This window comes from Gaeumannomyces tritici (genome assembly GCF_000145635.1).
Source record: "Gaeumannomyces tritici R3-111a-1 unplaced genomic scaffold supercont2.2, whole genome shotgun sequence".
Taxonomy (NCBI): domain Eukaryota; kingdom Fungi; phylum Ascomycota; class Sordariomycetes; order Magnaporthales; family Magnaporthaceae; genus Gaeumannomyces; species Gaeumannomyces tritici.
In genome coordinates, this window is record NW_008804546.1 from 1,210,801 (window position 1) to 1,231,517 (window position 20,717).

The window sequence follows — 20,717 nt, forward strand, 5'->3', positions numbered from 1 at the left end:
CACGTAGCCAACGTACCACGCGGTCAACCATCTCCAGGATCTCCGACTTGACAAGCTCGAGGTTCTGGGCGTTCCGTGCCGGCGTGCGGCAGATCACGTTGTCCACCCGGATATCGTCGTCCTCTCGCATGCCACCTGTGATGCTAGTTAGCACATGTCGGGTTGGTTGTAGAATAGAGGCGCTGGTCGCGAGATCTCAAAGGTGGGGGGGGGGGGGGGGGGGGGGGCTTGTACGCACCTCGGTCCATGGCGTTGGAAAACTTGACAAAGACAGAGTGCTTCTTCATGATGCGCTGGATATGCTGGCCACCAATCCCGATGATACGCTTGTGGTATTGATCAGGCACATGGAACGAGATCGATGCCGGCATCTCCTGTTCCACCAGTGAAAGGCCCTGCTTCATGGACTCGTAGGACTGGGCGTTGACATCGATATTGAAGTTGTATTCTCCGAAGCCCTCGAACATGATCTGAACGCTGCCTGCAAGTGTGGTGGATGATGTGATTAGTCAAATATGAACCCCGGGACAGAAAGGCTGTTGGGGAACGACCAGTATGAACAATCCAGTACATACTCTGACCCATAATCTTGTTGATCTTGCCGTTCTTCTTGCCACTGACAAATTCCTTGTGTTCATTGGCTAGTTCGATCTTGACCTTGATTTGGTACTGCGACTGCGCCGCAAACTTGATCTGAGACAGAACCATGAGTGCGGCCTTGACTGCATCATCGGACCCAGTGATCCGGAACGACAGCCGTTGGAACGAGACATCGGCATCCGAGTTGGCACAAATGTCCCCCAGCATGGTCCGAACGTCATGGTTGCTGGGGTGCTGCCGCCCATCCGGCTGCGTGATGGACCAGAAGCCGCTGTAGAATTGGCCGACCTAAAGCTATCTGTCAGATGCTGCACCTTCTCACAACATTACACACAAAACAGCATCATGGAGGGTGGAGGGCCACTTACCAGTGCCATAAGCTCACGGGCAGTGCGCTCGATGTGCAGGTTTTCGAGACCCTGGATCCGCACCATGGTCTGACGTGATCCCAGTGGAGGAAAGGCAATGTGTGTACCGAACGCCTCGCTGATCTTCTGGACCTTGTCCATGCGGCTGAGCAGGATGGTGTCGATCTTCTCTGGGGGTATCTCGACGTCCTTGACAAAGAGGCGGAGCCGCGAGAGGAGGTCGTGGATCTTCTTCTTAGCAAGCTCAATATGCGTCGGGTCCTCTCCGGTGATTAGAATCTGGCTGGGGTCGCGGGCCTTGGCGTTGGGCGGGCAGTATCGGAATACGTTGGAAAACGAGGGTGGCATGTATATAGCAGTCCTGGTGGACGACTCGATAAGCTTCAGGTTCTTCCGGTTGCGTCCGCAGAGGGGCTGGTGCGTCGTCAGCTCCAGGTGTTGGCCGTCGACAATCCGACCGAGCTGCAGACCCGTGATTCTGTTAGCTGGGCCATCCAAGCACGACACACGACGCCGGGTGAAGGGGTCCGGACCAATTGATCAATGTGAATCAAAACACGGGTTTTCGCGTGCTCCGAGGACAGGTAGTCGCCGTAGATGGCCAGCCTCCAGCGCTGGTCCCTCCGGACCTCACTTTCACCGTTCAGTCCGTCGGCCAGCGGGGTCAGCTTCGGGCCTAGTAGGAAGATATCAACACCACAGAAGTTGGAGGTGAAGTCCAGCGTTTCCGTCACGGGCTTCTTGAGCCCACCCGTCTGCGGGTCGAGGATCATGTCGCCATCGATGTCGACCGTCGTGCAACGCTGTTCCCGCGGCCAAAGCATTCAATTGTAAGCAAAACACGGTCACCCATCTCCGCAATCCACCGGGGTCGAGGGGTTAAGAGGTGGCCGGTCAACGTACAAGAGACAAGGGGGTGTCGTTTAATATTGTCTCTCGGGTGCGGTAGACCAGCTCGGGCGCGCCCGACAGGCAGACGGTGGTCACCTGGCCCTTGATGTTCTTCGGGGAGGTCGAGATGACGTGTGCCTCGATGTCCAGCGGGCTGGCCGAGATGTCTTTGCACAGCTTACGCAGGCTCGCGAGGTTCTGGGCGTGTACGGGCAGCTCGAAAACGGGGACATCGTCGGGGGCGTCCTCGGGGTGCGTCCAGCGGAGAACGGCGTCGGCGGTGGCGTGCAGGATGTCCTCGGTGTTGGGGCCGGCAAGGTCGGAAGAGAACGGGACGTTGAAGGAGTAATGTATGGGCGAGTCGAGGACGTGGGGAGGCGTCTGCGGAGGGGCACCCTGGGAGGCGACCTTTTGGTGAGGCGGGATGGCGGGCATCGGGACGTTTGGACGCGACGACATGCCAAAGTTGGCCGGACTCATCCTCTCGGACCAGTGACGCATGTTTGCCAGCTTGTTCATGATGTGGGGCGGAAAAGCAAGGCGCGAGGACGAAGGCTGGGGCTCGACGACGGGATGGCGGCGGCGGCAGCAGCAGCAACAGCAGCAGCGGCAGCGCGACTCGGATGGGCGAATTCGACAGGCAGCAGCGGCGACAGAGGGCGAGGCAAAGGGCGCATGTGCATGGAAGAAATCACCAACAGCCGACGAGGCACGCAGTCTTGGACAACAAGGAGGGGGTATCGGGGGTATCTACACCGCGGAAGGACCAGCGGGAACAGAAAACAAAAAAGGAAAAGAAAAACGAACAAGAAAAAAAAGAAAAGAGAGGGGGATCAGGGGAGGGGAAGGGCAGGAGAGGAGGCTATTCTGGCAATGGCTCCTTTCCTTCCAATTTCCTTGCTGGTGCGGTGTGGGAGGGGGGAAAAGGACGAAGGAATGTGGAGGGTCCTTTTGAAAGCGAGAGTTGAGCAGACGGGCAATCGACGAGTCTTTGAGTCTGCCCTGCACAGGCTTGGAAAGTGTGGCAGAAGGTTGCCGTCAATCAGCAGAAGGGAACCTCTCAAAAGCGTGCAGGACGCAGAATGCTTGCTGCTGCAGCGCACCACCGCACAGTCTCCACAACCTTGGGTGCCAGGTCGCCCAAAGCTAAGTTTTGCCCTCGGTGCGGTTAGGTTGGCTGTACCCAGCCAGGGTGCGAAGCTAGGTCCAAGGTTGGCCTCTGGCCAGTGAGCGCTGGGCGTGGCTTCTGGGTGGCCTCGGGGGCGGGCGCAGCACGCAATTTGATCAACAGCCCCCGGTCTAGGTTGGGGCCCAGCGTGCCACTGCTTCCAATGAGGCCCACTCAATTGTTTGGCGCTCAACCGACATCAAATTGACGTCTCGAAGCCCTGCCCTGCGTGGATTACGTAAGGGGGCGTTTGTGCGGCTTGCTGCTTGCTGTGCTGCCTTGCTGCTACGCGGGTGGGTGAGAGTGACTTTGACCTTTTGGCGACATCCGAAGTTGGCACGGCACGCACGATTTACATACAGTACATACAGCAGCACCCCACCCGAGCCCTTCTCAGTCATCGAATGGTTCGCCGTGGCCCTGGGGCCCCGGGCGTTGCCAGCCCGCGGCTCCATGCCTCCAACGAACCCTTTGGCTTTCCCATCTCGATACTATTCCTGGCCGTCCATCACCACGCACGCGTTGGTTCGCCCGCCGCCCAGGGCATACCTTTGTGGCTGGCTGGCTGGCTGGCGCCACAAGGCCACAGGTGACAGCTCTGTTATCAACCTCGAGCCTCGAGCCTCGAGCCTCGGGCCTGAGCCTCGGGCACGTCACCGACTTGGATGGCTCCAGAGTGGGCCGACACACAGCAAGGATGGCTCGTGTAAGCCCGCTCGCACACAGAGGGCAGGGTCACGACCACGCCCTATTGGAGGTGTGGGGGCCGTCTGGTAGGGGGGCCACCATGGCACCACGTCCTTTCAAAACCGCGCAGCGGGCATCCTGCGTCTGCGTGGTTATGAGTGGACCATCAAAGTTGGATGAGCCCTGAAAAGACGCCCGAAAGATTCAAAAGAAGGAAGGTGAGGGAAAAAAAGAGGGATGGGAGACTGTGTGCCGCCGAGTATGGACGAACCGGGCCAGGGCTTCCGCTGCCACTCTCCGGAGTCTACACAGACTTCCCGTCTCTTGACGATCCCACCTCGGAGTAAGCTTCGGCCTCAGCAACTCTGTAAGCCGGCAGCCGGAGTTTGACCTTGGGTACATCCTTGCTGGGCCTCTTGCGCATCTCACCACTTTTATCTTTTCTCGACCTGAGGACTAAAGAAAGAAGAAAGGGAAATCCGCGACGCCAAGCTGAAAGCACTCTCTTTGTACGCCATCACGTGTGCAACGTATTTTTCTGAGAGGGCACTTGGTCATTGTGTGTTTTTTTAATGTTTCCCTGTCATCCCACCACCTGTCATACATCTGCCAATTATCGATGTGGGTATTGGCCCCGATACACGATCGTGTCTGCCCGGCGGCAAAGCTCTGGGATGGAAGCGAGTGGGCTGTCGATGCCTGTCGGAGCCACCTTCCTCCCACCACCCGCCTTTTGGGCTACGACGCGTAATGCACGTCAGCAGGTGAGATCAGGTTGGCTGGTTGGTGTTACAGGCCCCTGTGGATGGGTGGGTGCTAGCGCCGGTATTTCGCGCCCTCCTGGGCTTGGAGAGCGGTGGGGGCGTTCTAACCTTGTTTTGGCGCAATTGGTCCGTGTTACCGAGAAGCTGTTTGGAGCGATTCCAGCTGATGAAAAAAATAGGGATACAACAACAGTCCGACTACTATTCCGTTATGGCGCTGCAGCATGGGCTTGGCGGTGTATCTAGGGCATACTTTGAGGTTTGTGTCAGGAAGCTTGGATTGGCTTGTGAGGTGGTCATGGCGGGTTGCAAAAGGGAAAGGGTGAGAAAATACGCGTGTTCCTCAGATGAATCGCAGAAAAAAAAGTGGTCAAACTACAAAGACAGCGAGTAGATCAGCATCCGGGGTGGTTGGAATGTAACGCAAGTATGCCAAGGATTCAAGTCACGGCATCATCACTTCGCCCGGAAACGAAAGGCGAGAGAATAGCACAGAGGAGAGGGGGAAAAAAAGTGAGATCGCACATGGATCCCTGCCGGATGCTCGTCCCGCCCAACGGCAGTGAGGTGGGTAAACGCTGGCTTCGGGGTCCAAGCCTGAGCCGGGTTCCCGCCAAGACATGGGATCGTGGCCCATGATCTCACTTTCCCAACACAGACCTTCGCCCTGCCGAGCTTGGACACCTGGGGAAACACATATTGTGTCTTACTCGCACCTGTGAAACGGGCTTGCCGATACAGAGGCCAAATACTATCTTGTGTCCCAGGCGCTCGAATACATTCTGGCACCGTCAACGAGAATCTGTGTGGACGATGAATCGACCGAAGTGCAAACAAAAGGAGGAAAAGGAGCGCGAGAAAATGCAAAAATATCACAACGCTATTCGCTACTTGCTATACAATGCGCCTCCCACAGCAGGGTAGAATTGAAGACAATGAACGAAACGGAGGGAACGCTGCATCAGTGCAAAACGCCCAGCTGAATTACATTTCGTCTCCCGCCCATGACCATAAAATATCAGGCGAATCAGCCAGCCGAGGGGCTTTGTCGAGCACATAAAGTATTCAAATGCGATCTCCACCAATGGGCTGGCCTATTGTCCACCTTTTTCCACGCCTCGCTCAGCGATAGGCCTCGCGACGGGGTGCTTCTGTGTAAACCACGCCTTCCAGTCCTCCACGAGGCCGCTCAATGAAGGCCGCAACCTCCTCGTTACGCCGGACCGAGCCTTCGTAGTACGCCGTGTGCTGCTCCACAGGTCTTGTGCTATAGGGGCGTTGAATAACCTGAGCCTCTGGTCGCACGCTGTACTCGCGGGCGAACTGCTGATGGACCACCTCTCTGCGGGTCTCGGGATGAGCAGCAACGCCATACTCGCGTATCAGCTCAGGACGCACGCTGCCCGGCCTCTCACCGTAGTGGCCCGAGATATCGTATCGGACCGGCTCTGCGGGTCGCACACTCGCCGCCCTGGTTAAATAATCCCGAGCGTGACCCGGATCATCTACTGGTTGCCTTTCCTGAGCTGGGCGAGTCTGGGCATACTCCTCGGCAACATGAGGCCCGGCCTGTGGCGGTGCGTATTCCCTCTGTCTGTACGCTGCCCGGTAGTCGCCGCCGACGTATTCCGGTTCGGTGATGACTCGCCTGGGCGCAGCGTAGGCCGGAGATGACACCCGTCTGTATATGACGCCGTCACCATACGGCTCGGACATTCGCGAGGCTGCACGGGCTGGGGGTGGGGGGTGATCGTAGACAATGTTCCCCACAGGGCGACTGGATGGGGCAACCGACTGCCTGGCGACGGCAGACGACCTGGGTGGCTCGATGTACTCCCGTCCGAACTCGTCAATGTAGATGCGAGTTGCCTGGGCACGCGGAGGAGGCGCCATCGTTGGGCCACGCACCTCCCGCATGATTGGAGACCGTGATCGCTTCCGCTCTGCAGCCGGTCGCACACTCATGCGCGGCTCGTCCCTCACATCACGGTAGTAGATGGGGGCTTCGCGGTAAGGACGATCAACTACCGTGTGGGAAACTGACCTTAGCCGAGGTTCGCTAGGCCCGTACTGTGTAGGGTATAGGCCGGACGACTCGGACTCGCGAACAAACTGGGTAGTGGTCGGCGGTCTGCGAACTTCATAGACATCGGGCTCGTAGTGCAGTGAAGTCGATGCGGTGATTGGTGGGGCGCCTCCATCGCGGACGGTGGCACTATCGCGTCGCTCATAGACGATCCGTGGCGCCTCCTCATGGTAAATCTGTCCACCGTGCCTGTCGCTGTAGCCATCTGTTGGTGGAACAGTATATGCCGGCTCGTCATAGCTGAGAGCCTCCATCGGTCGCTGTATCGGTCGCAACCGCTTGTGTGGCCGGGCAGCCGGCGCGGCGGAAAGAGGAGAAGGCGAGCGAGGCTCGTTCTTAATATACGGAGATGCATCAACCGCCTCGCGGTCCGCTTTCCTCTTGTTCTTCTTCTTCCCTTTACGTTTGTCGTTGGCTTTACCGGCTTGGGGTGAGCTCTCTGGGCTCGACACTGCCGTCGGTTCGTTCCGCAGGGCTGCCACCTGGGCCGGAGCTCCCTGGAGTGCTTGCCTTTCAAGTCCAACTTCGGGGGGGTTTCTGGCTGTGGCCAGAGGTGATACGTGAGACGGCTGGGGTGCCAAAGGCGAGAGGTCATGTGCGCGCACGACCGCGGGACAACCACCCTCAAACGCGTTGGCATTGCGGGCAAGGCCGTTGGCCTGACTTCGCAAATCATCCGCACTCTGCTCATTGTCTGTGTTGACACCCGACCCAGTAGAGCCACTTGCGTCACCACTGTCATGTGAGCTCACAACCTGAACTTGGTGGCTAAAGGGTCTCCTGAGCGAGGCAGGCGCGGGAGCTAGCCCTAGCCTGTCTAGCCGCGTATCCGAGGTAGGTTGTCCCGTATATGGGATGGGTGCTGGCATGTCCGGGGACGCGCGATTGGGAGGTGGTGGTGCCTTGTGCAGAGGCCTGGTGGCTTTCTCGGGGACGGCCGGCCGTGGCTCGGCTGTAGAGGTAGGAATGATGGAGACGCTGGGCTCGGGCTCGTAGTCTGGGCTTTCGCGCATATCCACGTCCTGGGGCTCTGAATTGTTTGCGATGCGCGCAACATGGGCCGAGCTGGGGGAATCATCGAACTGAGACGAGTAGAAGGTGTTCTCGTCAAAAGAATCCGAGTCCTCGGGGTTGTTGTTAGCGGCTACATTTGCGTCAGTGGACGGAGGAGCAGTCTGCTCGACAAGCACAAGGGCCTTCTGCAACACATCCATCAGATCGAAGTCTGGAAGCGGCTCGCTTGGCTGCAACGCCCCGCCGCCCGAGGAGCGCTTCTGCTCCAGCTGCTCCCGCAACGCCCGCTCAATACGCTGCCGCTGAAGCTGTATCTCTGTCTTGACGAGGTGATCTGACTTCTCAAGGAATATGGGGTTGATCTCAGCCCTTGCTGGATTAAACAGCTTCACGGGCGCGTCATTTGGAGCGGCAGAGGCCACGCCTCTGCTACGCCCGTTGGCAGGGAGCGACCCTAGACCAGGGAAGTTGGTCGTTACAGGCGGCTGCATGGAGTTCGTTTGGAGGGCCTGGCGGTTCGCCACGGCGCCGTTGCGGCTCTCCTGGCGGCCTGGCGATGGGGTAGGATGGGCATGGGAAGCGGTAGCGGCTGTGGCACTGGCAGAGATAGCAGCCGCCGTTGGCGGTGATGCCGTTGCGATCGGCTGGCTCGAGGCAGCCGACTTTGCACCTGCTAAATGTGCGGGAACCTTGATGGTCGGGTGCTTCCCAGACAAGACCCTGTCGCGGAAGCTGATGATTCTACCATACTCCTCAATCTGACGGAGCTCGTCTTTCGGTAACGATGACGGGGCGGCAGCCATCTTGATGGCCGATGGCATCGAGGCCACCTGCGCCTGAGCCATGATTCCGGATGGGAGCAAAAAGCGACACGAAACTGGCACGTCAGCAAACCTTGGGCAGCCGAAGACAACGAGCGAGACCAAGAAGAAGACAAGAAAGAATCAGCGCAGAGAGCGAGGCGTCTAAGGATGATGGCGGAAAAGGAGAGATCTAGAGGGTGTTAAATAGAGAGCGCTCCGCCATGGCTAGAGTGCAGCTTTGTGAGGTGGCGACGCGCGCTTGTCTCTGTGTGGGTTTTCGTTGTAATGGGAAATTACCCAGGCAGGTTTCGGGTGCTCGACTCGGATTTGGTGTGGCAGATTTCTTGCCGACCCACATTGACCGCCCCCAGCTGCAAGCCGGTGGGGCGATGCTCTAACTCTATCCAGGGGCGTCTATTGGCTGGTGCCAGCCGATGTCAGCCCGACAGGAGCTGGTTAGAAATGCTGAGGTTACGGGTGAAATGAAATGGCTTTCTTGATCCTGAAGCATCTCGAGGGTGAATGTCTAAAGGCAAGTAATGAGAATAAAATTAGAAGAGCTAGCCTGAACTACATTCCCCGCTGTTCCAACCGCGTCCATTGTTGATTGGGTCCTGTTGGCAAGGGAAAGGAGACACAAAACTTGAGATGAATGTTCTTGCACAGATCACGAAATTAAAATGCTGGATGGGAGGCAGACGGCAAGAGGAAAGAGTAGTTCCCGTCTGAAAAGGGATACCTATTCGCGAGTGAACTCAGTATCAGGTGCCACTAATCCTGTCCGTTGATGTAACGGGGGTTTGGGCTGCCCACGACCGACAAGTTGGGGCCAATATTGTTCCTCCAATTCCAGAACCCGCGCGTCGGCGTGACTCAAATCGACTCGCGCACCACTCCGATTCTTGGAGGGTTACTATAAAGACGCCGCAGGGGGTAGATGCTGTTTATGCATAAAGATCCTAAGTCTATTGTCATCATTTTCAGTCCGCACAAGAGTCTTTCAATCGCAGCGTCAACTGGGCACCATCTCAACAGCACGAGGCACGCTTGTGGCACTTTATCCACGCAGCCAGCCGTTTTCCACGCCCCAAACCCGGCGTCCCTTCGGCTCCTACACTCAGGCATTCAAGATGGAGTCTGGTACAGCCGCTGCAAACGGGGCTGATCGTCCTAAGAAGGTATTCTTCTTGTAAGTATCATTGCCGACGCGCTATTTCTCCCGGTCTTGCCAAACTAACACAGCCTCCCTCATCGCAGCGACATCGACAACTGCCTGTATCCCAAGAGTAAGTTGGTGGAGTCCAAATACCGCCGAGGGGAACTCCACTAAGACGCCTTGTTTCCAGGCGCAAAGGTCCATGATCTCATGGCCGACCTGATCGACCAGTACTTCGCCAAGCACCTCTCTTTATCCTACAACGAGGCCGTGCGCCTCCACAAAGAGTACTACCAAAACTATGGCCTTGCTATCGAGGGTCTTGTGCGCCATCATGAGATCGACCCGTTGGAATACAACTCCAAAGTTGATGTGAGTGACCTGCCCTGACAGTGGCTATCAAAGTGGTAAAGCCAGACCCCGAAAACGTGGGCTAGGCCAACCTTAGCTCACGCGAGAGTTGTGGCCGGCCGCCCTAGGATGCTCTTCCTCTCGAGGGCATCATCAAACCCAACCCGCAGCTCCGGAAGCTACTCCAGGATGTGGATCGGTCTCAGTTCAGACTGTGGCTCTTCACAAACGCCTACGTGACCCATGGCCGCCGTGTCATCCGCCTTCTCGAGGTTGAAGACCAGTTCGATGGCATCACCTTCTGCGATTATGGAGCCCAGCCACTGCTCTGCAAGCCTCACGAGGACATGTTTGCCAAAGCCATGAGAGAGGCAGGCGTAGAGGATGTCAACGACTGCTATTTCGTTGGTAAGTCTATCTCTTTTTCCACTTGGCCCAAGCGGGTTTGAGAGAAAAATCTCCTTCATGTGGTTCCATCTTTCGGGGTCTAGTATCTAAAACCACCTTACTCTTTCTCCCATCTAACCTTCTCCCTAGACGACTCGTACCAGAACTGCAAGAAGGCCCAGGAGATTGGGTGGCACACAGCGCACCTGGTTGAGGAGGGATCGAAGGTACCACGCACTCCGGCCTCAAAGCACCAGGTACGTCACCTGGAGGAGCTGCGGATCGTCTTTCCCGAAGCTTTCGCGCCGGGCGAGTAGCCTGGGTGCCCTTCTTTGTAATCCGATGCCAAAGTGAAATGATAGATCCTCAATAGACAAACGACAAAGAAGTCCCAGATGGGCAGTCAGGCTCATCGTGTCGGAAGACCGCGGATCTCATAGGCTTTGGAGTCGTAGCGTGGAGGCGACCTGGGTGGGCTTGGTGCGCGACAGTAATCATGGCTCGGCGGTTCGGGAAAAAAAAGGGCCAAGTGCTGGACTTGGCTCGGTGGCTCGGGCCATTACCAGCTGACTGCTGCTGGGCGCTTTATGCTTCTTATGACCTGATCGAGTTTTGCCTGGACTTCCTCCTTTTCCCTCAAAGCGTCCTGCCGCTGGGCCTCGGCAACCTTGAGTTCCTCCTCGAGCTCCTTGATGTTGCGCTCCTGGTCTTGCTCGCTGTTGTCGAGGCCGGGGAGGGTAGAGATCAGCATCTCGATCTGCTGCTCCTTCAGAATCAGGTCCCGCGCCAGCTCGAGCTGGCCGGCCTTGAACTCGTCGGCGGGCACGGGCTCGACTGGTAAGGCGCGCGCTGCATTAGCACAATTCCGCCCGCAACGACATGTATTTCTGGGGGGTTGGTGGTATGTATGACATGCGCACCTTCCTTCGGGTCATCCTCTGGCTTCAGCTCTCTAATCTTGTCATCCGGGCCCAACGTCTCGAGATCGTGTCGTTTGTGGAGGTAATAGAGGCACGCTACAAATTGCTGCGCGAGCTGTTGTAATGGTGAGGGGTCAGCCAGAAAAGCCAATCACAAGGGTGCAGTCACATATATTTTCGGGGCGCCTAGAGCTTCTCACTTGGTCGACGGCATCTTGGAGTTGGGTCAGGCGGTCTCCCATGGCGATGGCGGCTCGCGTGGACCGCGGGCAGTTGTCGTGTTTTCGCGATGGGACTGGAATCCGGGAAGGCAATTGGAGTCGAGGGCGTGCGGGTGTCTGGTGCGATTGCGGCAGCTGAATGCAGCGAGGCGGGGCTTCAGCTGGGGCGCCGACAAAAACCTTACAGGGGTCTTTGATTCAGTGGAGCATGAAAACAGGCAGGCAGTCAAATTGATCATTTGTATAATCTCATTCCTTGTCTCCGAGTCGTGCCCAAGGTGTTGGTGGAAGAGATTACCTATACATGAATTGTCCGCCCACTTGCTTGGCCTTTGTAGCATGTTCATCCCAACGAGGCTCGTCGTGCCGACAAGTCTCGGTCGCCTTCGAGCCTGGTTCAGCAGTACATCACACCCATGCGCCAGCACGCCAGCCTCCAGCGAAACCCTCCACTACCCTGAGCCGGCAACGTCACAGCACCAGTGCCTGGATTCGTTCCTGCAGCATGCCAAGCGCACAGGCCTGGACCCAGGCTCGACAATCTACGTCGGCACCCACTTCGAGTACACGGTTATGAGGAGCCTCTCACGGTACGGCTTCTCGCTGCGGCGCGTCGGCGGCGTTTCCGACTTCGGCATCGACCTCCTGGGCACCTGGACCGTGCCCTCGTCCCCCACGCCTCTCAAGGTGCTGCTGCAGTGCAAGGCCATGTCGCGCAAGGCCCTGCCCCATCACATCCGGGAGCTAGAGGGCGCCTTCGTGGGCGCGCCCACCGGCTGGCGCGGGCGCAATGTCGTCGGCTTCCTTGCCACGCAGCAGCCCGCGTCTAAGGGCGTCCGGGAATCTCTGGGGCGCAGCAGGTGGCCCATGGGGTTCATCACTTGCTCGCAACTAGGCCAGGTTCAGCAGATGCTATGGAACGCTGGCGCTGTTGACCAAGGCTTGAGCAACCTGGGTGTCACAATGCAGCACGGCGCAAACGGTGATAGCCAGGTAGCGCTGAGTTTCAGGGGAGCTCCTCTTGCGTCCTGATGGCCATGCCTGGATCATGAGCGGTTGCGGGCAGACACATCACCACCTTAAAGCGGCTTATATCGTCTGTTTTCTGCGCAACAGAAACCAGACAGGTGACTTTGCTCTCGCTGGGCGTCTCAGCAAGCCTCGACCGCGGCTAAACATCCGATTTGCTGCGGCCACGGGTTCAAGCACGTGCAGATGTGTTATATGCGCGGAGCAGTTGAAGAGATTTCGGGAATACCAGAATTCCAGCAGGTGGGAAGCAGAGAAAACACCTGGCAGTTATTGTACTGTACAAAACCTCAAATCCTGTTCAGTCCTCCCAGACCGCCCGCTTCGCCTTTTCGACCTCCTCGAGCCTCTTCCTCTCAGCCTCGCGCTCGTCGTCCCTTCGTTTGCGCTCCTTCTCGCGCATCGCCTTGTCATACGCCTTTTGTTCCTCAGTCTGCCTGGGAACCTTGACACCCAGTGCACTGGCAATCATACGGCGCGCCGCAGCATCGGTCTTCTCGGGTCGCTTCTCCTCTTCGACGCTGCTCAGCGCGGCGGATATGCTGCTAGGCTGGCTGCCCTTGAAGAAAGCGCTCTGATGGCTGGGATTTATGGGTGTCGGGGGCGGCGCTTGCGTGCCGCCCGTTGAGACTTTGTAATCGGACGAGACCGGAGTCGGTGGCGGTGCCTTTGTGCCATCTAGGTCGGCAGTTGCGGGAGATGGACGGCCGTCATCTGCGGCGCTGCCCTCGGCATCAGACTCGGAAGAAATGTCTTCGTCTTCCCACGAGTCTGCCACCTGCTTTTTCTTGGACTTTATTGTCTTAAAGACCGGCTTGGGCCCTTTCGAGTCGCTTGCTGGGGCGATCGTCAGCTTCGCGACAGACGCGACGACATCTTCGGTTGAGCGGGTTGTAGTAGACATGATCGTGCCGCTGCGCCTGCGTTCTACTCCGACGACACAGAACGGAGACAATAAAAAATAGAGATGCGCTCGAGGTTCCTGCTAGGATGTGCAGTGCTGGTCGTCTGCAAAAGACCTAAGGGATTGTGCGACGGGAGACTGGATGGCAAGGCCAGCAGCACGATCGTGGCCAGCAAAAGAAGACAGGTCGCTTCTGAGCCTCACCCCACAGACACTGGGGTCCTGCAGCTGCAGAAGTTATATGGTAATATTTAGGGGTGAGCCAAGAATAAAATACGGAACGGCTCGGGGGTGGTGGCCTTTGTAAAAGGGGCTTGGGCAGTGAGGGGGCACAGCTAGGCCAGGCTCTCAATGACACCGTCAGCTGTAGCCGAGATAGCACAAGTTTAAAAGATGGTTTTGTTGGTCGCAAGCCTCACGCGCATATATACATGCTCATTCCTGACCATTCATGCGGGGTGGCTCGGAGTAATGGAGGAGGTTCGCAAGGGGGCTCCATTGCCCACTAACGTTCACCCCGCAGCTGGTGCTATGGAAATCGGGTGCCTGCCTGTGGGGGGCCAGGGGTGTCAGCTCGGGTCACGGGGCTCAAGCCAGCACATAATTGTGAGTGCTCCTGGGCGGCAGCTAGGCCGCGCGTCTAAGACTACACTAGAACGGTGGGGCAGATAGCGTAGGCACGCTTTACCAGCTGTCATCGCTGTTCCCATCGCAGGTCGGGTCTCTCAATTTCAACAGGTTGGCAGATGGGCATGCTCAATATTCCTCGCCTCCATCCGTCCCCAAACGCCTCATTTCGGGAGGTGTGGGGGGACACAACTTGGCATGCCGCCTGTCGTCATAGCTGAGAGCTGTGGCGGAAGCTCGCCCTACCTGTGGCTGGAGACAAGGCTGCATCCTTGAAGAAGCTGCTCGGCATTGTGGATTTTTTTCTCCATGCGCATGCATAGGCCAGTCGGCAACCTTGCGAGCCGATTACCAAGCGGTTCTCGTTTCTTCCATGTGCACCAAAGCCCGTCAACGGCACCATTCTGCTGTTCACATTAGCGGCTTCCATCGCAGCCGCAAACTAATTCCTGCGCCTCTGACATTTCTCCGTGCTGGCGGGTCATAGTGCGCATACTGCTGGTTCTAAACTCTGCCAGTCCTAGCAGAGCGTCATCCAGCTCAAGGACCGTATAGCAGCCTGTATCGCCCGTCATGCTCCTTCGGCAGCGTGTTGCCGCTAGCCCAGCTGCCCTTCGGGGCCTGTCTCGACACACCGGCTCCTCGCGATCCCATGCCATCCAAAGGCTATACTCGACGACAAATGCCCCTCCACGGCTAAGCCGACGCCCGCTTACCTCGTCCCAGCTGGGCGGCGAGCTCCGGCCCCTGAGGCTGAGATCAAACCTGTCCACATCACCTGTCGCCCTCAAGAAGAAGAAGGATGACGGCTTCTTCGACACGACAGAACCACTATCCGAAGAGGAGATAAAAGCCAACTCGGAGGAGGCGCGCGCGAAAGAACTACAAGAGAAGGAGAAGAAGGAGAAGGATGTTTCTGAGGCGAAGGACTCATCACCGCCTGCTTCCAGCGGCCAGGGGACACCCGAAGCGCGCGACGGCAAGGGCTCTAGCGCGGCCGGGGGCGCATCCGGCAACTCTGGAGACGGCGACGGAGGCAAGAAAGGGCGCAAGTCGGCAGCTGAGAAAGCCCTACAGAAGCCCACGGTGCCCGAGGTGTATCCCCAGGTCATGGCCATCCCTATTGCCAAAAGGCCACTCTTCCCGGGATTCTACAAGGCGATTACGATTAAGGATCCGAATGTCGCCGCTGCCATTACCGAGATGATCCGGAGGGGCCAGCCGTACGTTGGCGCGTTCTTGTTCAAGGACGAAAACTCAGATGAGGACATTATCCGCAAACCCGAGGACGTTCACGAAGTGGGAGTCTTTGCCCAGATAACCAGCGCATTCCCCGCCACCGGGGAGAAGAACAGCTCCCTCACGGCTATCCTGTACCCGCACCGCCGCATTCGCATCTCGACCCTGATACCCCCAGGCGCAGCTGAGGCCAAGACCGACACAGTGGAAGAGCCCCCTATCCCGGACCCCATCCCATCAAAACCCGTGGAGGGGGATGCTGCGCAAGACAAAAAGGGGGATGTCGTGGCTAGCTTCGAGGAGAGCGCCGTGGCGAACGGGCCAGGCTCAGCGGATCAAAACGAGCCCACTGCCACATCGTTCCTGCGAAAATATCCCGTCAGTCTCGTCAATGTCGAGAACCTGGCAGAAGAACCGCATGACCCCAAGAGCCCTGTGATCAGGGCGGTGACCAATGAAATCGTCAACGTATTCAAGGAGGTCGCCACAATGAACAGCCTGTTTCGGGACCAGATCTCCACCTTCTCCATGAGCCAGTCTACCGGAAATGTGACGGCAGAGCCTGCGAAGCTTGCAGATTTCGCGGCTGCCGTATCGGCTGGTGACCCGGAGGAGCTGCAAGAGGTCCTCTCGAGCCTCAACGTGGAAGATCGGATGCAGAAGGCTCTTGTGGTGCTCAAGAAGGAGTTGATGAATGCGCAGCTGCAGTCCAAGATCTCAAAGGATGTGGAGAACAAGATCACGAAGCGGCAGAGAGAGTACTGGCTCATGGAACAGATGAAGGGCATCCGCCGTGAGCTTGGCATCGAATCGGACGGCAAGGACAAGCTCGTAGAAAAGTTCAGGGAGAAGGCAGACAGCTTGGCCATGCCAGATGCGGTGCGCAAGGTTTTTGACGACGAGGTCAACAAGCTAGCCCATCTAGAGCCCGCGGCGTCCGAGTTCAACGTCACGCGCAACTACCTGGACTGGTTGACGCAGATCCCCTGGGGCCGGAGGAGTGCAGAAAACTTTGGTATCCAAAACGCAATGAAGGTTCTGGATGAGGACCACTACGGCCTCAAGGATGTCAAGGACCGCATCCTGGAGTTCATCGCCGTCGGGAAGCTGCGCGGAACTGTTGAAGGCAAAATCCTATGCTTCGTTGGCCCCCCAGGAGTCGGAAAGACGAGTATAGGAAAGTCGATCGCTCGGGCCCTTAACAGGGAATACTACAGGTTCAGTGTCGGTGGACTCACCGATGTTGCTGAGATCAAGGGTCATAGGAGGACATACGTCGGCGCTCTCCCTGGACGCGTGATCCAGGCGTTGAAGAAGTGCCAGACCGAGAACCCCCTGATCCTGATTGACGAAATCGACAAGATCGGGCGCGGATACCAGGGTGACCCGTCATCAGCCCTGCTGGAGCTACTTGACCCGGAGCAGAACGGATCCTTTCTCGACCATTACATGGACGTGCCCGTCGATCTTTCCAAAGTCCTGTTCGTTTGCACGGCGAACATGACAGATAGCATCCCCCGGCCCCTCCTTGACCGGATGGAGGTGATTCGGCTTTCGGGTTACGTCTCTGACGAGAAGATGGCCATCGCGCAGAAGTACCTTGCGCCCGCTGCCAAAGAGCTCGCTGGCCTCGACAAAGCCGACGTGACATTGAGCGACGACGCCATTGAGGAGCTCATCAAGTCATACTGCCGCGAGTCGGGAGTTAGAAATCTGAAGAAGCAGATCGAGAAGGTCTACCGGAAATCGGCCCTGAAGATCGTGCAGGAACTCGGCGAAGACGTGTTGCCCGAGTCGGAGGCTCTCACGGACGAGGGCAAGGCGGCGCTAGAGGAACAGGCCCAGAAGGAGAAGGAGGCGGAGAAGGATACGCAAAAGTCCGAGAGCGAGGAGTCGGCGGCGGCCGAGGCGACGGGCACTGCCCAGGCTACAGCCGAGAAGCCGCGGGCGGCGCTCAAGGTTCCCGACAGCGTCCATGTCACGATCGACAAGGACAGCCTCAAGGATTACGTGGGCCCGCCGGTCTTCACGTCGGACAGGCTCTACGACGTGACGCCGCCCGGCGTGACCATGGGCCTGGCCTGGACGCAGATGGGCGGTGCCGCCATGTACATCGAGTCGATCCTGCAGGCGGCGCTGCGACCCAGCACGAGGCCGTCGCTCGAGATCACGGGCAACCTCAAGACGGTCATGAAGGAGTCGTCAGCCATCGCGTACTCGTTTGCAAAGTCGCACATGGCCAAGACCTTCCCGGACAACCACTTCTTCAACAAGGCCAAGATACACGTCCACGTGCCCGAGGGGGCGGTGCAGAAGGACGGGCCGTCGGCAGGCATCACCATGGCGACGAGCCTGCTCTCGCTGGCGCTGGACACGCAAGTGGCGCCCACGGTCGCCATGACTGGCGAGCTGACCCTGACGGGCAAAGTCCTACGCATCGGCGGCCTGAGGGAGAAGACGGTGGCGGCACGGCGGGCTGGCTGCGACATGATCATCTTCCCACAGGACAACATGTCGGATTGGCTTGAGCTTCCCGAGGTATGTGCCTTTTTTTTCTTCCTTCTCTGCCACCTTATCTCGCCTCACATTTTCCGAGCATCAGTTCCCAGTTGCTAACCTAGGTGCGTACGTACCCCACAGAATATCAAGGAGGGCATCGAGGGCCGTCCTGTCAACTGGTTCTCCGAAGTTTTCGACCTCGTCTTCCCCAACCTGGACCGCGAAAAGGCCAACGCGTGTAAGATCTGCGAGTGGAAGAAGGAGCATGGCCAGTCGTCCAAGGACTCGGAGCAGAGCAGCAAGGACGATTAGGCCGCAAGTGGAGATCTCCCGACCTTGATTGGCGTGTGGAGAAAACAAGCGCCATCGTCAAAAAAAGGAGTCACCGGCAAACATGGCCAGCCGGAACCCACGAACGAGCCCACAACAGCCCTTCCATTTCGTGGAACCTCGAAGGCTGGCGCTTTTCTCCCTCGTCTCTTTTTTCTCCCCACTCTCCATTGATTTCATCTCCCTCACTCCCCCGCGGGGGAGACGCCTGTGCCCTGTGAGCGGCAGCCTCAGTTGGGCCTCACGAGCGACGAAGAAGAGGGGTGGACACCGACGAAACAAGAATCGAAACTAGAGCATACGTTTTGAGGCGTTTATACCCTGGGCTGCAGGGGGCCCAGCTATGAGGCAAAAAAAAAACGAGCAATTAACACGCAAAGGCCCTCCCACTCCTATCATGAAAAGCATTTTTTTTTCTTTTTTGTAATACTATTTTGTGCCATAGATTTCTTTTCTTTTCTTTTTTTTGCCGGCGGCAACCCCCAACCGTAACATACTCATGCATGCCGTCGATATACTACCACCAACCTATCAGGAGTGAGCGGTCAGCGATGATGGGTGGACGCGCAATGGGGCGGAGTCTTCTTTTTTCTCCCTTCATTCGCCGTCAGGCCTGGATTACCGCATGCGGGCTTCCGAAGAGGCGCGGTCAGTAAGAGCATCTCCATTCGCGCAACCATCCTTTCTGTTCTCCATGCTGCTCCTGCTGTGGCTTGTCCTTGTACTCTGCATCTTCCCCCCCACGAGGATCTGCATGTCGTTCCACCCTTTCCAACCCCGGATTGGATTTGGGGAGAGAAAAGGAGACAGACATCCTCGGTGCAGGGCCCGCATTGGTTGAGGTAGCACCATGCAGAAGCATGTCTATCCTGTCTCCAAGGCATTTTCGCCCTCGCTTCCGCCCTGCCTCGACACTGGTGGGAGAGACGGGCGGACGGGGGGCATGATGCTCCCAGCCACTGATAGCCGCAGGCTGGCGGCTCAAGGCCTCCCCCACGGGCGGCAGACAATAAGCCTGCACGCGCAGAGCGAGCGGAATGGCCAGCCCGTCTGGACAGTGCGGCCGCCCGCACCCCACATCCTGCGGTCTGTTTGCTTTCCTTTCGCCCTATTTGCCGTCCCCCGTCTTTGCTTCTCGCCCCCTGCTAGCAGCAGGCCGAGCCCATATTTTTGCACCAAGTTCGAGCTTTTGGTTGGGCTTTCTCGGCCCCCTCGGCTGCACCTCCCCCACACCCGATTCTAGGCAGAGCATGGCTGGCCGTCTCGGCTTGCGCCAGAGGACAAGACGTTGAAGTGGGGAGTGGAAGAAAGGGGAAGAGCGGGCGGCCTGTCGGAGATGAGGATGAGGAGGAGGAGGCACTGCAGGATGCCGGGTGGTGCAGCGCCATGGACCCTCCTCCCATTCCACTTTGCTCGCCGGTCACGGGTCCGGTGTGACTTGCCTTATTGACAATTCCAAGGCCGCCGTACCTTCCTTCTTTGCGTCTTTGCAATGTCTTTCTCATGACTGGGGAGCCAATTTGTAATTCAGTAGTGGGAGGCACTCACTCACTTGATGATGCCACCATGTAGAGGTACGTGGGTAGCAGGCATCATGTCTGCTCTCCGACTCTCCCGGTGCCCAGGAGATGTTGCCTTGCAGGCGACCACTCGCTTGCAGCAACCATCATTGAGACCGCCTCGCTCACCCTGACGGTTCTGAGGCTTGGCGGGAGGGTGAGAGGCCGTTTTTGGGAGGTGTGCATGTGTGTGTGTGTGTGTGTGTATATACATATATATATGTGTGTGTGCGCGTGTGTGTTGTGTGGTGTGTGGTGTTTGTGCGTCGGGTTATCGAGTCTCATCTGGTAGGCCGGTGTGTCGTCGGCCGGTCCCTCCGGCCATGTCCTGACAAAAGCCACGACAGGTCGCTGACTAGTCATGTATGACGCCTGCCTCTGTCCGCCTTGCGTTGGCATCCGGGCATGATATACCGACCTACCCTCCTATGCCGGGCTGACCACGTGCATGAAAGAAGAAGAAAAGAAAAAAAAGGCAAACCGGGAGACGGGAAGAGGAAAAAAAAAAAAGGAGAGAAGCATGGGGGAGGAAGGACGACAGCGAGGGCTCGGACAGGGGAGCGAAAGGTGTTCGTGAGGCTGCAGGGATGTCCCCCCCTCCACCACACAGTACAGGACGCCAGCTGTCTTGTGTGATGGCTCTCGCAGCGAGATGATGCTGTCGTCGCAGGGGACTCGGTGACGGCACCGGCGTGGCGGGCGCATCGACCCGTGACAGCGGTCGTCACAGTCGACAGGCTGTCAATGCTACACCGCACGTCAACATTGGGCGTCGCTGGACCGCGGCGCCGTCATGTTGGGCCGCCATAGACAGCCAGCGAGCCGGGGAACCGTGGCCATGGGTATTTGGGATGGGATGGGATGGGATTATTTGCCGAACCGACCGCGGAGACTTGAGGTGATGTCAGTCAAGCTTCCTGGGCAGGCGGATGCTAGGGGTCAATTGAGGACTTGTCATGCCCTCCCGATCCATGGGTGAAAGAGGTGTTCTTCCTGAATTGAGAAGAGCTGGTTGGCCGAGGGGGTGATGTTGGGTCCAAAGTCAGGAGGATTGAGGTGGTGACAATAGGCAGCCCAGCCCAAGGAATTGAGAGCCCAAACGTTTGAATTCGAG

At 57.8% G+C, this 20,717-nt stretch overlaps 7 protein-coding genes across 8 annotated transcripts in view; 4 read left to right on the forward strand and 3 right to left on the reverse strand.

The window, feature by feature from the left end:
* GGTG_02930 overlaps positions 1 to 2,885 on the reverse strand; it is a 6,000-nt gene extending 3,115 nt beyond the window's left edge. The window contains exons 1-6 of one of the 2 annotated variants that reach the window (XM_009220708.1): positions 1,872 to 2,885; positions 1,502 to 1,771; positions 969 to 1,430; positions 576 to 888; positions 239 to 481; positions 17 to 135 (exon numbers count right to left, since the gene is read on the reverse strand). In XM_009220708.1, coding sequence (XP_009218972.1) covers positions 17 to 135; positions 239 to 481; positions 576 to 888; positions 969 to 1,430; positions 1,502 to 1,771; positions 1,872 to 2,378 — 1,914 coding nt within the window. In that variant the 5' untranslated portion in view covers positions 2,379 to 2,885. The remainder of the gene's footprint in view (positions 1 to 16; positions 136 to 238; positions 482 to 575; positions 889 to 968; positions 1,431 to 1,501; positions 1,772 to 1,871) is intronic. The other variant, XM_009220707.1, reaches the window with a different exon arrangement.
* A 2,153-nt stretch (positions 2,886 to 5,038) lies between these two features.
* GGTG_02931 (hypothetical protein) lies at positions 5,039 to 8,662 on the reverse strand. The gene has a single exon (XM_009220709.1). The coding sequence runs from the start codon at positions 8,421 to 8,423 to the stop codon at positions 5,601 to 5,603; it is 2,823 nt and encodes a 940-aa protein (XP_009218973.1). The 5' UTR covers positions 8,424 to 8,662; the 3' UTR covers positions 5,039 to 5,600.
* A 634-nt stretch (positions 8,663 to 9,296) lies between these two features.
* Positions 9,297 to 10,789, forward strand: GGTG_02932 (hypothetical protein). Its single transcript, XM_009220710.1, has 5 exons — positions 9,297 to 9,570; positions 9,639 to 9,667; positions 9,728 to 9,909; positions 10,017 to 10,296; positions 10,426 to 10,789. The coding sequence occupies exons 1-5, from the start codon at positions 9,512 to 9,514 to the stop codon at positions 10,590 to 10,592; spliced, it is 717 nt and encodes a 238-aa protein (XP_009218974.1). The 5' UTR covers positions 9,297 to 9,511; the 3' UTR covers positions 10,593 to 10,789.
* GGTG_02933 (hypothetical protein) lies at positions 10,283 to 11,515 on the reverse strand. Its single transcript, XM_009220711.1, has 3 exons — positions 11,396 to 11,515; positions 11,196 to 11,310; positions 10,283 to 11,109 (listed from the first exon to the last, which is right to left on the reverse strand). The coding sequence occupies exons 1-3, from the start codon at positions 11,435 to 11,437 to the stop codon at positions 10,835 to 10,837; spliced, it is 432 nt and encodes a 143-aa protein (XP_009218975.1). The 5' UTR covers positions 11,438 to 11,515; the 3' UTR covers positions 10,283 to 10,834.
* A 130-nt stretch (positions 11,516 to 11,645) lies between these two features.
* GGTG_02934 (hypothetical protein) lies at positions 11,646 to 13,768 on the forward strand. The gene has a single exon (XM_009220712.1). It carries the CDS (start codon positions 11,756 to 11,758, stop codon positions 12,446 to 12,448), a length of 693 nt encoding a protein of 230 aa, XP_009218976.1. The 5' UTR covers positions 11,646 to 11,755; the 3' UTR covers positions 12,449 to 13,768.
* A 327-nt stretch (positions 13,769 to 14,095) lies between these two features.
* Positions 14,096 to 18,026, forward strand: GGTG_02935 (lon protease like protein; the record flags this gene model as incomplete). Its single annotated transcript, XM_009220713.1, has 3 exons — positions 14,096 to 14,152; positions 14,703 to 17,753; positions 17,856 to 18,026. The coding sequence occupies 3 exons, from the start codon at positions 14,096 to 14,098 to the stop codon at positions 18,024 to 18,026; spliced, it is 3,279 nt and encodes a 1,092-aa protein (XP_009218977.1).
* Positions 18,027 to 18,894: 868 nt separating this feature from the next.
* GGTG_02936 (hypothetical protein) lies at positions 18,895 to 20,717 on the forward strand (the record flags this gene model as incomplete). The annotated part of the gene is made up of 2 exons (XM_009220714.1): positions 18,895 to 19,130; positions 19,322 to 20,717. The coding sequence occupies 2 exons, from the start codon at positions 18,895 to 18,897 to the stop codon at positions 19,479 to 19,481; spliced, it is 396 nt and encodes a 131-aa protein (XP_009218978.1). The 3' UTR covers positions 19,482 to 20,717.